The sequence below is a fragment of the Polypterus senegalus genome, chromosome 12, assembly GCF_016835505.1.
Source record: "Polypterus senegalus isolate Bchr_013 chromosome 12, ASM1683550v1, whole genome shotgun sequence".
Lineage (NCBI taxonomy): Eukaryota > Metazoa > Chordata > Cladistia > Polypteriformes > Polypteridae > Polypterus > Polypterus senegalus.
Window position 1 is genome coordinate 68,358,272 of NC_053165.1, and position 15,340 is coordinate 68,373,611.

General features: G+C 39.4%; 1 protein-coding gene across 2 annotated transcripts in view; it reads right to left on the reverse strand.

The window, feature by feature from the left end:
- Positions 1-15,340, reverse strand: part of glt1d1 (glycosyltransferase 1 domain containing 1) — an 80,357-nt gene that overhangs the window by 40,794 nt on the left and 24,223 nt on the right. For both annotated transcript variants that reach the window (XM_039772083.1, XM_039772084.1), the window contains 2 exons: positions 11,350-11,386; positions 5,464-5,520 (listed from right to left, as the gene is read on the reverse strand). In XM_039772083.1, coding sequence (XP_039628017.1) covers positions 5,464-5,520; positions 11,350-11,386 — 94 coding nt within the window. The remainder of the gene's footprint in view (positions 1-5,463; positions 5,521-11,349; positions 11,387-15,340) is intronic.

Sequence of the window (15,340 nt, forward strand, 5' to 3'; positions counted from 1 at the left end):
GCCCTGGAAACATTTTGGAGAGTTTTAGTCAAGATAGATGTGCTTGATATATAATTTTGAGTTGTATAATTGTATGCTTTGCGCATATGGAGCTCGAGTGAATTCTCTGCATTGCTACTTTCCATTCCTTTTCTGATATATTAATTGAGAGATCTTTTTCCCAGTGTCCTCTTGGATCTTTGAAAGGGAGGGATTGTAAAATGATTTTATATATTGTAGAGGTGGAGTCTAAGACCTTGAGATTGAGCAATATTTTTCCAGCATGGATGAGGGTGCAAGATGAGGAAAATCTGGAAGGTTCTGCTTAACAAAGTTCCTGATTTGAAGATAGTGACAGAAATGTGTAGCTGGAATGTTAAATTTGGAATGTAATTGTTCATAGGATGCAAAGACGTTGTCTATATAAAGATCTCTAAGTAAGTTTATTCCAGATTTTTTCCAGATATTAAAAACTGCATATGTTTGTGAAGGTTAAAAGAGGTGGTTCTCTTGCAGAGGTGCCACAGATAGAAGCTTCTCCGTCTTAAAATGCTTTCTACATTGGTTCCAGATTCTAAGTGAGTGGAGCACAATTGGGTTATTTGTGTATTGCCGATAACGTGTATTTATTGGAGCACAGAGCAAGGAATACAAAGAAGTACTGCAGGATTTTACTTCTATTGCGGTCCATGCCTGTGCATGTTCTTCTATTTGTGTCCAGGTTCTTATCGCCTGTATATTTGCTGCCCAGTAATAAAACTACAAGTTAAGTAGAGCCATGCCACCTTCTGCCTTTTGTCTTTGTAGGGTCGCTCTTTTGATGCGTAGATGTTTTGAATTCCAAATAAATGAGTTTATTGTTGAATTTAATTGCCTAAAAATGTTTTATTAATGTATATTGGAATGTTTTGAAATAAAAAAAGGAGCTTAGGAAGAATATTCATCTTAACAGTGTTAATTCTTCCAGCTAGTGTGAGATGAAGGGTTGACCATCTATCCAAGTCTTGTTTAATTTTTTCCATGCAGACGCTGAAATTTTGTTGCTATAGAGCTTTATGTTTACGTGTGATGTTTACCCCTAGGAATTTAAACTGTTCTGCAATGATAAAAGGTAGGGTATCTAATCTAATATTATATGCTTGAGAATTCACTGGAAAGAGTACACTTTTATTCAGATTAATTCTGAGACCAGAGATCTTTTGAAATTCTGTGAGTGCTATTAAGACTGCAGGCACATAATTTTCTGGGTCCGATATATACATTACCATGTCATCTAAATATAATGAGATTTTCTGTTCCAGTCCTTCTCTGATAATCCCCTTTATGTGATCAGTATTTCAGCAATGTATTGCCAGTGGTTCAATGGCAATTGCAAACAGCAGCGGTGATAAGGGGCATCCTTGTCTAGTGCCACGATCTAGTTTAAAGTAGTCTGAGCAAATGTTGTTAATACAAACTGAAGCTTCTGGGTTAGTATACAGTAATTTAATCCATGCACAAATGTTCGGGCCAAACCCAAACTTCTCCAATGTAGTAAAAAGGTATTTCCATTCAATCATGTCAAATACTTTTTCTGCATCCAATGATAATAATATTTCTAGGGTATTTGATGTAGTTGGTGACTATATTACATTGAAAAGGCGTCGAAGATTTGAAGATAAGTGTCGGCCCCAAATAAATCCAGTTTGATATTACCGAGGGGAGCACTTTCTCCATTCTTCTAGCTATGATTTTAGAGAGTATTTTAACGTTGTTATTTAGAAGTGCAATTGGTCTGTATGATGCACATTGTAATAAGTCCTTATTTTGTTTTGGAAAAACAGTGATTAGTGCTTGGCGAAAGGTTTGAGGAAGAGATTGGTTATCTCTGACTTCTGTAAATGTTGCTAATAGGAGGGGAGGTAGCTGAGCGGAGAATTTCTTGTAAAATTCTGCAGGGTAGCCATCAGGGCCTGCTGCTTTCCCGCCTTGGAGTGACTTTATAGCATCTAGTAATTTATTTATTTTTCTCTTATGGCCCATCGTAGGAGGTTTTTGTTTTCATGCACCTCAGTTCTTACAATGAAAGACGTGTGTGTGTGCGTGTATAGAGCAGTCCACTCTGCTCATGCTCAACCACAACCATGGAAGTTGACGTGAATTCTACGGAGGATACAGTAGCTTATACTGTACAAGTGTGACTTGCATTTGGTGAGATGGCAATACAGGCACTTTAACATTTTTTCGGTGCCTGTATGGACCTCATTTGTCATTGAACCCAAGCAGACAAACTCAGCTATGTGGTACACACGCGCTATACGTTCACACAATGAGCTACCATATGTTTGCCTGAGACCGGTTCCAGCATGTCCCACTTAATTTGGGCCACTGCAGCTCCCAAATACACATCTGTCTTGAACGAGATACGACCCACTTAGCTGACACCTCTGCAAGTTCACCAATACAATAAAACTGCTGGGGAGTCTTTGGTTTGTTTTTCGTCCCAAAGACCACACACAGCTATCATCCATATTTATTTACGCAAATTCTGCAATGTCTAATACTTTATAGTTTTTGTATTATACTGTATTGTTACTATGTCTACACGCTCAGTGTCTTAATCAACAAAGAGCATTATACAATGATAAATTGATAAGCTGAAAATACAGAATGTCACTCAATCTAAACGGCATCTATCAATCAGGCTGAACGTTAAACGTTTTTATCTAGTAAAAATTTTTTTGCCAATAATGCCTTTTAGCAACTGCACACAACATGACTTGATTTTTAATAAACTGACATGTGTAGCACTGATTGGATGCTTTCAGCTCTTACTAAGTCAAAAGGATTATTAAAGACATTAGCGGTTCTTGATGCAATAACGTTTAAATGGTGATGAGTATAACAATACAATAACAAATACAAAAGTAAGGTAGGCCACACATAAAGAAACAATGATTAAAGAAAATATTAAAGTTCATCCGTGTCAGGAAGAATGACAGGGTAAATAATAACGGGCAACTGCTGATAACAAATAACCCGTAATGCATAATTCTCTGTCTGTTTGTGGCTTGTAATTTAGATAGGCAAAGACATCGGATGGCCCATTTATTTTCACTGTTTGAATAATTTCTCACCTTTACATCAGCACAGAAGTTTAAAAAACACCTTTAACACATTAGTAGAAAAACAAGTTTTAAATAGCATGTCTTTCTTATTATAAAGCTGTCCCATTTATATTTTATCAAGAAGTGTCTGGCCACAGGCAGCAATCAGCATTATTCATGCTGGTTTGGGGGGCTGATGACAAATGGCTCTGCTTTGCCGGGTTATTAATCGGAGGTGCATGACACTTGTGCAGCGTGATATACTGAGAATGAAAACTACCTCACAGGGCTCAATTTAAAAATCAGCAACAGAAGGTTCTGAATAATGTCGTTCATTTACTAATGGTGGACAATCTGGAAGTCATGCTACTTCTGCTCCCCAATCAGAGTGCAACAAAAACTGAGGAGGCTGTAAACACTTTATGGCTTTTAAATTTACCCTCAAAGTAACCCTAAAGGTAGTTGGCCAAAGTAAGCCTAAAGGTTTTGGCAATAAAACAGTTAATCTTAGCTGCTCAAGAGTTAACCAGAGCAACATGTCTGTGGGTCAGACAAGTCATGCTAACCCGTCATAACCAGTGTGGGTTTTTTTGCTACTGTTAAAACGCATATCATAGGAAAGAGACAAAAACAGAACCAGCGAAGAGATGCTCATCAGACGAAAACAAAAACCCTTTCAAAACAGGAGCACCATTCAGCCTGTCTGTCAAGATGACACACACGACCAAACAAATAGGGTTCTCAAATGCAACCCTGACAGAACCTAACCTAAATTACCGGTACATGTCTGCTCCATTTCAGATAATCACAGCAAAGGGCTACTATTGCATTCATGGCAGAAATCCGACTTGGAAATTCTTATGCAGCTATAATGGAAGTCTGAGCAAGACAAAAGGGAGAAGTCCAATCAGAATGTAAATCGGTCACCTCCATTCCCATTTTATTATGATTTAAAGAATCACAGTTACTACTTTATGTTATGGAAGAGCTGTAATGCTCTCACAGAGGGCTCTTTCAAATGGCAATGGCTTATATACTATAGCTAATGGCAATCCCTACATTAGCTTTATGCATATGCAAGTGTGTGTATAAGATGTCCTTAGTGTCGTACCACAGGTAAACGTTAAACAACAGAAGAACTTCATTAACTACAGGGGCCCATTCTTAAATCTCTCTCTACTATATAGCGCCTTTCGTATCTATTCATCTCTCACCCCCCTCCTTCCTAAGATGTCTAAAGAAGCTGGCCTTTCTGTCTGGTCTCAAAACCATCAACATGTGAACTGTAAATTCCAGACTACATGAATGGAAAAATTTCACTGTATGTTGTAGACTTGACAATAAACTGTGAACAACTTGAACTGGATGTTGCTGTCACTTTCACTGGGACTTGTTCAAATAACTTAGGCTGTGTCACACCAACATTGACAGACAAGGATAACAAAGGAAAAGAGAGTGCAGAGCAAATCAAAAGGCCACCACAGAACCCAGGTCTAAGAAAACCTAAAGAGCACATACAGTAGTAGCAGTACAAACAGGGCACTCATTTAAAAAAAAGGGTCAGAATGAAAACCTGCAGCCACGGTGGTCCTCTAGGACCGGAGTTGAGGACCTCTGATCTAGCAAATACGAGTCAACACCAGTAAGCAGCTTTCATTATAGTCACTACCATACTGGCACTGCAAAAATGCACAGGCTAATTTGAAAAATGGAAACCTGCTATTTTGTCAGTCAGTCATTTTCCAACCCGTTATATCCTAATACAGGGTCACGGGGGTCTGCTGGAGCCAATCCCAGCCAGCACAGGGTGCAAGGCAGGAACAAATCCCGGGCAGGGTGCCAGCCCACCGCAGACGTACTGCTTAGCGATTTTCTAAAAAGAGAAGCTTCATTTTTTTATGTTGTAATATGTAATGGCCCCTGGTTGACTACGTAATACTAGTCAGACTCACCAACAATATAGACATACGGCGAGAAAGACAGGAAATGTTTTAAGATATTATTTGGAGTCTGCATGAAACTGAGAACAAGTTCACAGAAGTCAATGAATGGATCGATCAAAGAAACTTAATCACTGCCTTGGCGTTTCAGTCCACGATGACATTATACGCACACAGGCATTCGCACCAATCGAAATGGAAACTGGGCACAACTGTCTGAAGCCTACTGCACTGTCCAGATGTTTCATAATAAACATAGTAACAGATAAACATGCGCACGTTTCATAAAGCAGGATTCCAAATAAAACTTAAGAATTCATCTCCAATTAAGAAATGATGCTTCACTGCTCCCATGTTGATGTAATGGGCAGTTACGCATTAGTGAACTTGATAAGATATTTTCACATATAAATGAATAATTACACTTTCAGAAAGAAAAGTCAGTAACATTTTGTTACCTGTGCTCTGCAGGAATTCTGACATCTTGAAGGATGGGCAGACTTTAGCTTCGATTCCTTAATTTTTAAAACAGAATACAGAATTAAAGAATGGCAAACATTTAATTCCACATAAAATGTTTTGCAAATCTGTAAAAATTTGCTTTATTATATTACATAGTGCACAACATGGACACCTTTTGCATGCAGTCTAAGCATACATCCAAAAAAAATCCCCGATCCCCTGCCAGTTTCTTATGTGAAGACGACCCATCTTGCTACCCTATTTCCTTTTTTTGGTCAATATAAAATCAAAATGCTTCACATTAGATTAGACAGCCATCCAACTCTGGCAAAGATGTAAATTCCTGGGTCACACTTTGTTTGTCTGGTTGCTGGAAACTGGAATGATGCATAAAATTATCATTCTGTGACATTTTCAAATCTTTTAAAAGGTCACCATGTTTATCTTCAACAACATTTAACCTTTAGCATGAGCAGTCAGAGAAACCTGGTTCTTCATCCCTTTGCCTCAACAGTGGCGTCTGTAGTTCGCACAACAATAATTAGCAGATGTAAAGAACGGAAGGAAAAGTTACTTACCTTCACCCCACCTCTTAAATAATTCCCCTTCATTTCTTCCCAAACATGTCCTTTCGACAGCTCTGGTGTGATTTTACACATAAAGGCTACTGACACAGCGATGTGTCTTGTAGTCCTGATACAATTTCACCATTTGTGAGTCTTTTTCCTTTTCTTTCTATGGAATCACAGGTGTCTGAGCACCTCCAGATGGGAATATGCATGAAACATACAGCTAACGTCATGTAGAATGCTAGACCACCACGGGGCACACTTGAGCATATACCCACACCTATTTATGCGGACTTACTGTATTTAGAGTCGCCAACTAACAGAAATCTAAAGAAAACTAAAACACAGCAGCAGAGCCCAAATTTAACACAGACTTTCTGGTACCCAAGCTGACTAGTAGGTATTAACGTTTGCAAGGCCTGGTCAATCTGTGCTTACCTTTTCTGTAACAAAAACCAGAATAAAAATTTTATATTGATGTATGGCTTAAAATGAATAAAGTAGTCTTTCAGTAATACCTTGATTTATTTCTGGAATTAAATAAAAGCTCAACAAAGTTGAAGCCAAACAGGTATGCAATGAGCAAGACATTTTCATATCCAATGTCTAATACATCCTGCAATATAATTTGTACCAATTCCTACTTTCACTTCATATACAAACAAACACACCAATCAGCCACGACATTAACAGCACCGACAGGTGAAGCGAATAACATACAGTTGATTATCTCTTTACAACGTCACCTGTCAAGATGTGGGATAAATTACACAGCAGACGAAAAGTCAGTTCTCGAAGGTGAAGTGTTGGAAGCAGGAAAGATGGGCAAATGTTAAGCTCAGTTATATGAGCAGAATTTCTAGTTGTTCACCGGTACATCCTTAAAATGCAAAATTTGCTCATTAACCATTCCTTTGAAAGTATCCTGTCGTCTCATGAGTTATGCCAATGGGCTTTGGTCCAAGGAGACTTGTGGCTTCCTCCCACAGTCCATGAAAACTAGCAGTGTGATTAAACATTGGTGTGCGAAAGGCCTTGTAGTGGGATGGTGTCTTCTGCCCAAACATCTAAAGCCACACGGGTGGGTGGTCCTGCCTCTCTTAGGCTGTGTCCTCGATGAGGTGGGTTTACAAAATAAATCCTACACTACACAATACCACCCAAATCCACCGTCTCAAATTAAACATTTCTGACCTTGTTTGTATTTGGTTCAGTCTCAGATACTCCGAAATATAGCCATTCCTTACTTCTCCTTAGTCTCATGTCCGTTCCCAGGCCTGACAACTTGTATCCTCATTACACAAAGACATGCAGTCTATAAAGAATGATGACTTTTAAGTGTGTGTGTGTGTGTGTATGCCTTATGAAGAAATCTGGCATTCCACCCGGGGTTGGTCCCTACCTTGCATTTGATACTGACAGCCCCCGACCATCCTTGATTGCAATAAGTCAATCTTGACGGTGATCTCATCACACTTTCTTCTGATGCAAGGAATCTTGGTCTCATTTTTGATTCCTCCTGCCCACATAAAGCATAATAAGAAACTTTCTTACTGTCATCTCCGTAACATATCCCGTGTTCACTCATTCCTCTCCTTTTCTAATGCTGAGAAACTTGTCCATGCTTTTATCACATCATACATCGATTATTGTAACTCACTGCTGGCAGGTGCCCCTTCTAATCTTCTATCACAGCTCCAGTTGATTCAAAACTCGGCTGCAAGAGTCCTTACATGGCCTCGCAGCTAGGAGACCCTGGTTCGCTTCACGGGTCCTCCCTGTGTGGAGTTTGCATGTTCTCCCCGTGTCTGCATTGGTTTCCTCCCACAGTCCAAAGACATGCAACTTAGGTGGATTGGCGATCCTAAATTGTCCCGTGTGTGTGCTTGGTGTGTGTGGTGGGCTGGTGCCCTGCCCAGGGTTTTTTCCCTTATTGTGCCCTGTGTTGGTTGGGATTGGCTCCAGCAGACCTCCATGACCCTGTAGTTAGGACATAGTGGGTTGGATAATGGATGATCAGGAAGGCTTTTAACTTAACTTAACATTCTGCTCTTTCTTTCAGTTTACCTCTCTGTCCAGGTGCTCAGGATAATGTGTGTGTCTATCACAAATTAGATTATTTGTTAGGTTTTTCTTTTAGTATTTTACTCAGGTTTATTGTCCTTTATTCTATTTAATGCTTTGTTATCTGTTTCATTGTTCTATTCAGGAAAGCATTTGTATCCAATGTTCCATATACCCTGCTGTTTTTTTCTAAGATTCTGTGAAGCGCCTTGAGCATGGGAAAGGCGCTATATAAATAAAATGTATTATTATTATTGTTAAGGACATGATGGACTTTAACAAGGGCCAAAGTGAGTCTGCCAGACACCTGGGTCAGAGCATCTTCAAAACAGCAGGTCTTGTGTGGTGGTTAGTTTTGAACAAAAGTGGTTCAAGGAAGGGCAACTGGTGAACGAGCAGCAGGGTCAATGTGCCCAAGGCTCATTGATTCAAATGGGAGAGATAAGGCTTGCCTGTCTGCTCCAGTCCCACAGAAGAGCTACTGTAGCTCAAATTGCTGAAAAAAGTAGTGATGGCCTTGAAAGAAAAACGTCAGAACACACTGTGCGTCGCACCTTGGCGACTATGGGGCTGCGTAGCCACAGACCAGTCAGAATGTCCATACTGACCCCTGTCCACCACCAAAAGCGCCTACAATGGGCACATGAGTGTCAGATCTGGACCATGGAGCAATTGTAGAAGGTCACCTGATCTAATGATACACATTTACTTTTAGATCATGTGGACGGCTGGATGTATGTATGTATGCATCCTGGGGTAGAGAGGGCAGCAGGATGCAGTATGGGAAGAGGACACGCTGACAGAGGCAGTGTAATGCTCTGGGCAAAGTTTTGCTGGGAAACCTTAGGTCTTAGCATTCATGTAGATGTTACTTTGATAGTACCACCTACTTAAAGGCTGCTGCGGACTACGTACACCCCTTCATGGCAACATTACTCCCTTATGGCAGTGGCCTCTTACAGCAGAATAATGTACTCTGCCATGCTGAAAAATTTCTTCAGCAATGCTTTGAGGAACATGGCAAAGAGTTCAAGGTGTTGACTTGGCCTTCAAATTCCCCAGCTCTCAATCCAATCAATCATTTGTGGGATGTGGTGGAAAATGTCTGATCCATGAGTTACTGGTAATTTAATAATAATACATTTTATTTATTCGTAGGCACCAGTCAAGGACACTGAACAATAGATAAAACAATCATTATCCATCCATTATCTAACCCGCTACATCCTAACTACAGGGTCACGGGGGTCTGCTGGAACCAATCCCAGCCAACACAGGGTGTAAGGCAGGAAACAAACCCTGGGCAGGGCACTAGCCCACCACAGACAAACATTATAAACAAAACTAAAATACAAAATTTAAAATCCGACAAAGCAATTGTAGTCAAAGAGAAAAAGCAGTCTTAAACAAATGCGTTTTAAGTTTAGATTTGAAAAGTGAGTCAAATGGTAGTGAGTTCCAGAGCTGGGGAGCAGAGCAACTGATATGGTGGTAAGATGGGCGAAGAGGACAGCCAAGTGGATGGAGGAAGAGAATTTAAGGGTGTGGGAGGGAATGGCAACATGGAGGAGGTCAGACAGAGATGGAGGGGTGAGGTTGTGGAGAGCCTTAAAAGTTAACAGAAGAATTTTGAATTGAATGTGGAACTTAAATGGAAGCCAGTGAAGCTGCTGCAAGACACGAGTGATATGGTGAATAGAGGGGGCTCTAGTAATGATGTGGGTGGGCAGCTGAATTCTGGACCAGTTGAAGCTTATAAAGAGATTTGCGAGAAAGACCAAAGAAAAGGGAATTGCAATAATCAAGATGAGAAGTGACCAGGCTATGAACAAGGATAGCAGTGGTGTGGGGAGTGACGGAGGGGCGAATACGATCAACGTTACGCAAGTGGAAATATGCAGACCGGGAGATGTGGGACTGAAAAGACAAAGTACTGTCAAGGATGACACCTGTGGGGAAGGGGAGACAGAGAAATTATCAATAACAAAGGAAAAGTGATCAGTTTTGGATAATGTCGATTTTGTACCAATGAGGAGAACCTCAGTTTTGTCACTTGTTATTTCATTTATAAAAACTTGAAGAAAACCAGGATTTGATCTCTGCAAAGCAATCAATAAGCAAGGAGGGTGGAAAGGAAACAGTAGGTTTGCTAGTGAGGTAGAGCTGGGTGTCATCAGCGTAATGGTGGAAGCTAATGTTAAATTTACGAAAAGATATTGCCGAGGGGAAGGATCTGCTAACAACGTCTTGGTGCCAAATCCCACTGGACACCTTCAGAGGTCTTGTGGGGTCCATGCCTCAATGGATCAGAGGTGTGTTGGTGGCCTGATGGAGATATACACAATATTAGGCTGGGGGTGTTAATGTTGTGGCTGGTACACACACACACACATATTACACAGTATATACGTTCAATTATCTACTGCAAACAATCACTACAATGAACCCTGTTCTTGTAGTGAAGTCACTTCCACTGTGAAACTGACAACACAAAGCACAGACTGAGCAGATTTGTCAAAGCAGGACTCATAAGCTCAACTGCCACACTTTTATTATACTTGCACACATTGGGTGAATACAGGAGAGTGCTGCACGTTTTCAGAAACAAAATAACATTATTACATACAGTCAGGGCAGGTTTCATGTCCACAGCTCCAATTGCATTTTAATCGTTACTTATTTCAGAAAATGTTTTTACATTCCCACTGAAGGCACAATGCAAATGTTAGCGGTGCTGCAGAGATTCTCATGCTGAAGGCTCTGTTCGTGTTTAGGTTTATTAAATTGTTATTTCTCTATAGGCAAACATTTGACTTCTAACTTTTAAGGGAATAATAAACTCCAATATCACAGAGTTGAATTACAAACATTAAGAAATAGCAAATAGTGCATTGTGACCCAAGTATTGTGATGTTACACGGTGAGTGGTAGTTACTAAATCTAATTCTAATTACCCCCAGATCCACACCAGACAAAAATAAAAACTATACATACACCTACAAGGTTTTTTTCTTTTTTAATTCCATTGGGAGAATTCTGCATGCTGGGTTAATAGGAGCAAATAAAATTCACATTCCAACGACATTTTAGGGTTTATGACAAAATCCACTTACGACAAACGTCAAGCAAAAAAAAAAAAGGGTTTCATCACACTGCAAAATGAAAAATGCAAAAAGCACACAAGACCACCACCCCACATGCAACTAAAGCAAAAAGTGCAAGCATGAATGGCGTCACTGAAGACCTTACCTTGAGCCTGAACATATATTTTATTCCTGTGGAGGGGCTTTAAGATTAAAAGGTGGATTAAAATATGAAGTATTTCATACTTATCACATGACAAACCTTAAGCCTGTTAAACAACTGAATAAAATCAATATTAATAAACTTATTAAAAACACCACAGAGGGTTTACCTCCAAATCAGTGTTAACTCTGTAGAATGGATCTACAAATAGGCACTGCAAAGCTCGTTAACTCTTCATTTAAGAAAGAGGACAAGCCAGCAGTGCAATTCCGAAAATGTACTTCATACAAAAGTCACATATGCTTAATCTGACACTTCATCACACACAGCATCTTACAATACCAGAGATTTGATTGAATGGTAAATCAGAATTAAAATCCACTGATGTTTTAAGGAGGTTTGACATTTGTCTTAAAAAAATAAACATTAGCTGACAGAGCAGAACACGTGGCGTATGAAACAGGTTTTAGGTATAGTAGCAGCTGTCAAAGTTTAAGTAGTTAAATATGATATTCACTACAGAGTTTACCATAAGCAAAAAAGGCGTTAAAAAGTTTAAAGAAAACTCTGCACACAATTAAAGTTAAAGGACCCCAATACAAACAAACCTCGTGGATCACTTAGAAAAGACCAATAAAAATCTAGCCAACATTTGAACTAATGTTCTGTCTCAGGGGTGTCCAGCTCCGGTACAGGTGGGCCGCAGTGGCTGCAGGTTTTCATTCTAACCATCTTCTTCATTAGTGAGCCGTTTCTGCTACTGATTAACTTGTTTTGCCTTCGTGTTAATTGACGTGACTCAGACCCCTTAGTTGTTTCGTTTTCCTTAATAAGCAGCCAAACAATAATGAGACACGAAACATGAGCAGCTCACCTGAAAATAAAGAAAGGTGAAGGTCTCAGTCATGTTGGTCTGCTCAGGTCACCAAAAAATCTTGACGGAGGTCTTAGAAGAAACAGAAAATCAACAGTCTGCTGTGGCACAATGAGAGCAGCAACAAGTACTGATATTCAATAACGTCTTTAATGAACAGCAAGAATTGGCTTCTCTTTAAGAAACTGGTTGGAGTAAAACTGGCTGGAGTTTGACATTCCAATTTAGCTGGTCGTCTGTTGGATCGTTTCACATCTCATTTCTGTTTGGCTGTCGTTTAATGAAGAAACAAATCAATTCAGAGGACTGAATCCTTAAAAACACGGCTATTAAAATGAAGAGAAAAGGAGTTAAAAATGGTGAGAATGAAAACCTGCAGCTACTGCGGCCCTCCAGGACCGGAGTTCAACACCCCTGTTTTTTTAAATGATAAAACTTGACAGCACAAGAATGACAAAAATATGCTAGAAAATGTATCCTTTACTGCAGCCTTTTACTGCTTTTAATTTGGAAAGTGAGCTTCCTTTTAGGCCATTTGCATTGTAATTGCCATAAATTAGAATTAAACTAAGAGATGATTAACATTCATGCATTTTTACAATGCAGTGTTATCACAGAATGGTAATTTAAGAAATGTAAGGGTGCTACAAGAAAGAGGGTTTAGGCTGAATGACGTAGTGGTTGACCACTTACGAGGTAAATGTAGCTGTGTTTGCAGGTCTCGCCTGCTTACAAATGTACTTTAGAGTCAAGTCTTAAAACAAAATGTGACTAACTTTTGTAAAGGATGAGATTAAGGCAACATGGATAAGCAAGGTAACACTATGACGCTAAAAAGTGTTTTATTTGTGCTTCAAAACATATTGGTCACTAAGAAGTAAATTTTTGTAAACTGAAGAAATCCATTAGCCACTCAACAACAGTGAATTTTATGTAAAGCCAACAGGACTGGTCCTCAATAAGCATCCATTACCCAGGACACTAAAACTAGATGTGGTGGGTTAGGCATACAGATGGATGTCTCAAATATCACCCAGACACACCCTGGCCATGTTTCTAATTAGCTCAAGGAACACAGCTTTAGTTATTCTGATTAGTTCTTCATGAAAGTACTTTGAGCTGCATTTCCATCTCAGAGGTGGTGACTGAGGAGACCCTTCTTTTCCTTCTTTGCATCAGTTACATGTTAAGTCACTCTCTTAATCACTGCTAGAACGTTACTTTACAAATCTCTAATATAAAATTGTTCTTATTTTATTTAAAGTTACTCAATGCTAGTGACTAACACTGCTTTTCTATAATATTGCAAACTTGACTGTTTCCTGCCCCCCAAGATTATTGTGCATTGAGCTTTCTTACCATCCAGTTTTTGATTGCTTTTATATAAATACTCATTACGATTAATTGATTTTTTAAAAATATTTTTTAATATTTTTCTTTAAAAGAAAAAAATCAAACCACAACTGAGTTTAATTCACTTAGGATAACACACAGCAAAAACTGAATATATTCCACTGCAGGTACAAAGCCTTCTGCAAAAATGTTGCGTTGGCTATCATCCGGAGTTCCTAAAGCTGTCCCTTTAGAATTTTAGAAATTTAATAGCATATGAGAAAACCTGAAGAAATGACCGATGCTCTTTTATTTAAGCTGATTAATTATGTAATTGGCGTCTGTTACACACTTGAATGTATTTACAGTGGAACTTCGGGTCACGACCCGAAGTAATTTCCCCCATAGGATTGTATGTAAATAAAATTAATCCATTCCGGAACGTACAAGCTGTATGTAAATATATTATTTTAAAGATTTTTAAGCACAAAAATAGTTAATTATACCATAGAATGCACAGTATAATAGTAAACTAAATGTAAAAACATTGAATAACACTGAGAAAACCTTTAACAGAGAAAACTAACCTTGCAGTCTCTTTAAAAACAAGCCCGGTGCATTCGTTAACTGCCTTCTTGCGCTCGCTCTCTCGCGCTCTCTCACTCACTCGCTTGCTTGCTGCACAGGGAATGCACAGGGAAAGACTGAACATGTTTGGAAATTATCGGCGCATACGAACCGAAAGGGAAGGCTTGTTCATCACCCGAGTGTGTGATCGTGAACAGATGCAAAAGTTTGGTGAACTTTTTGGTCGTAACCCGATTTGTACGAGTTCCGAGACGTTCGTGACCCGAGGTTCCACTGTACATTAAACTAGCAATGAGCTAAGCCTAAAATGACCTCTACGGGTCTCACACACACGCAGACACGAGCAGAGGTTCTCAGGTAAGGCAGGCAGATGTCTTGAAGTAAAGTAGTTCTACTCATTAATGATGGTGCCATGTTGTAGGCTGATTAGCTCACACAATTATTCATACTATAATGACCACATGAACCTAAAAAAAGGACATTACTAGATTTAAATGACCATCTTGATGCTGACACCCTAGATAAAGTTTAAAATGCAGAACAATAAACGATTAAAACGTATACAATTATTTTAGGTCATTATAAAAACATTGTATGAGGCTGTCCTGCAGTATTCCAATGTAACACTACATCTCTCTGTATATAAAATCCAACATCTGTATGTTTGTCCGCTTTTAACGAGAGAACTACTTAGCGGATTTAGATCGGGTTTTTTTTCTATAATTTGCTTGAACATTCCGGTTGATTTTGCAACTTCTGTCCTCTTGCTTAGGATCATAGTTTGCTTGCAGGACCGATTTATTTCGCACTAGAGGCTGTGGGCTTAGGGGAGGGGGAAGCGTGACATCAGGAGTGGGGAGTGGGCAGCAGGCAGGGCCCTCCTTGCTCACACGCCAGCCTCTGTTTAAATCAGTCTACCTCTCACCACGTTTTGGAGCAGACCTCACCTCCGCTTAGCTAGCGATGCCTGTTTGTTTATTGATTTTTTAAATTTGTCCTGTTTCATTATTACACGGGCAGAGCCAGGATGGACAGCTAGTCATCAATAAGTCTAAACTTTCTACTTATAAAAATACTATATTTCCACTGTGGTCCTAGCATTTACCTAATACAATTACCAAATGTAACTCTAACACAACTCACTTCTTGTACTGTTGCAGTCCTAGAAGCTGAATCTAGCTGTTAATCTATGAACAGATA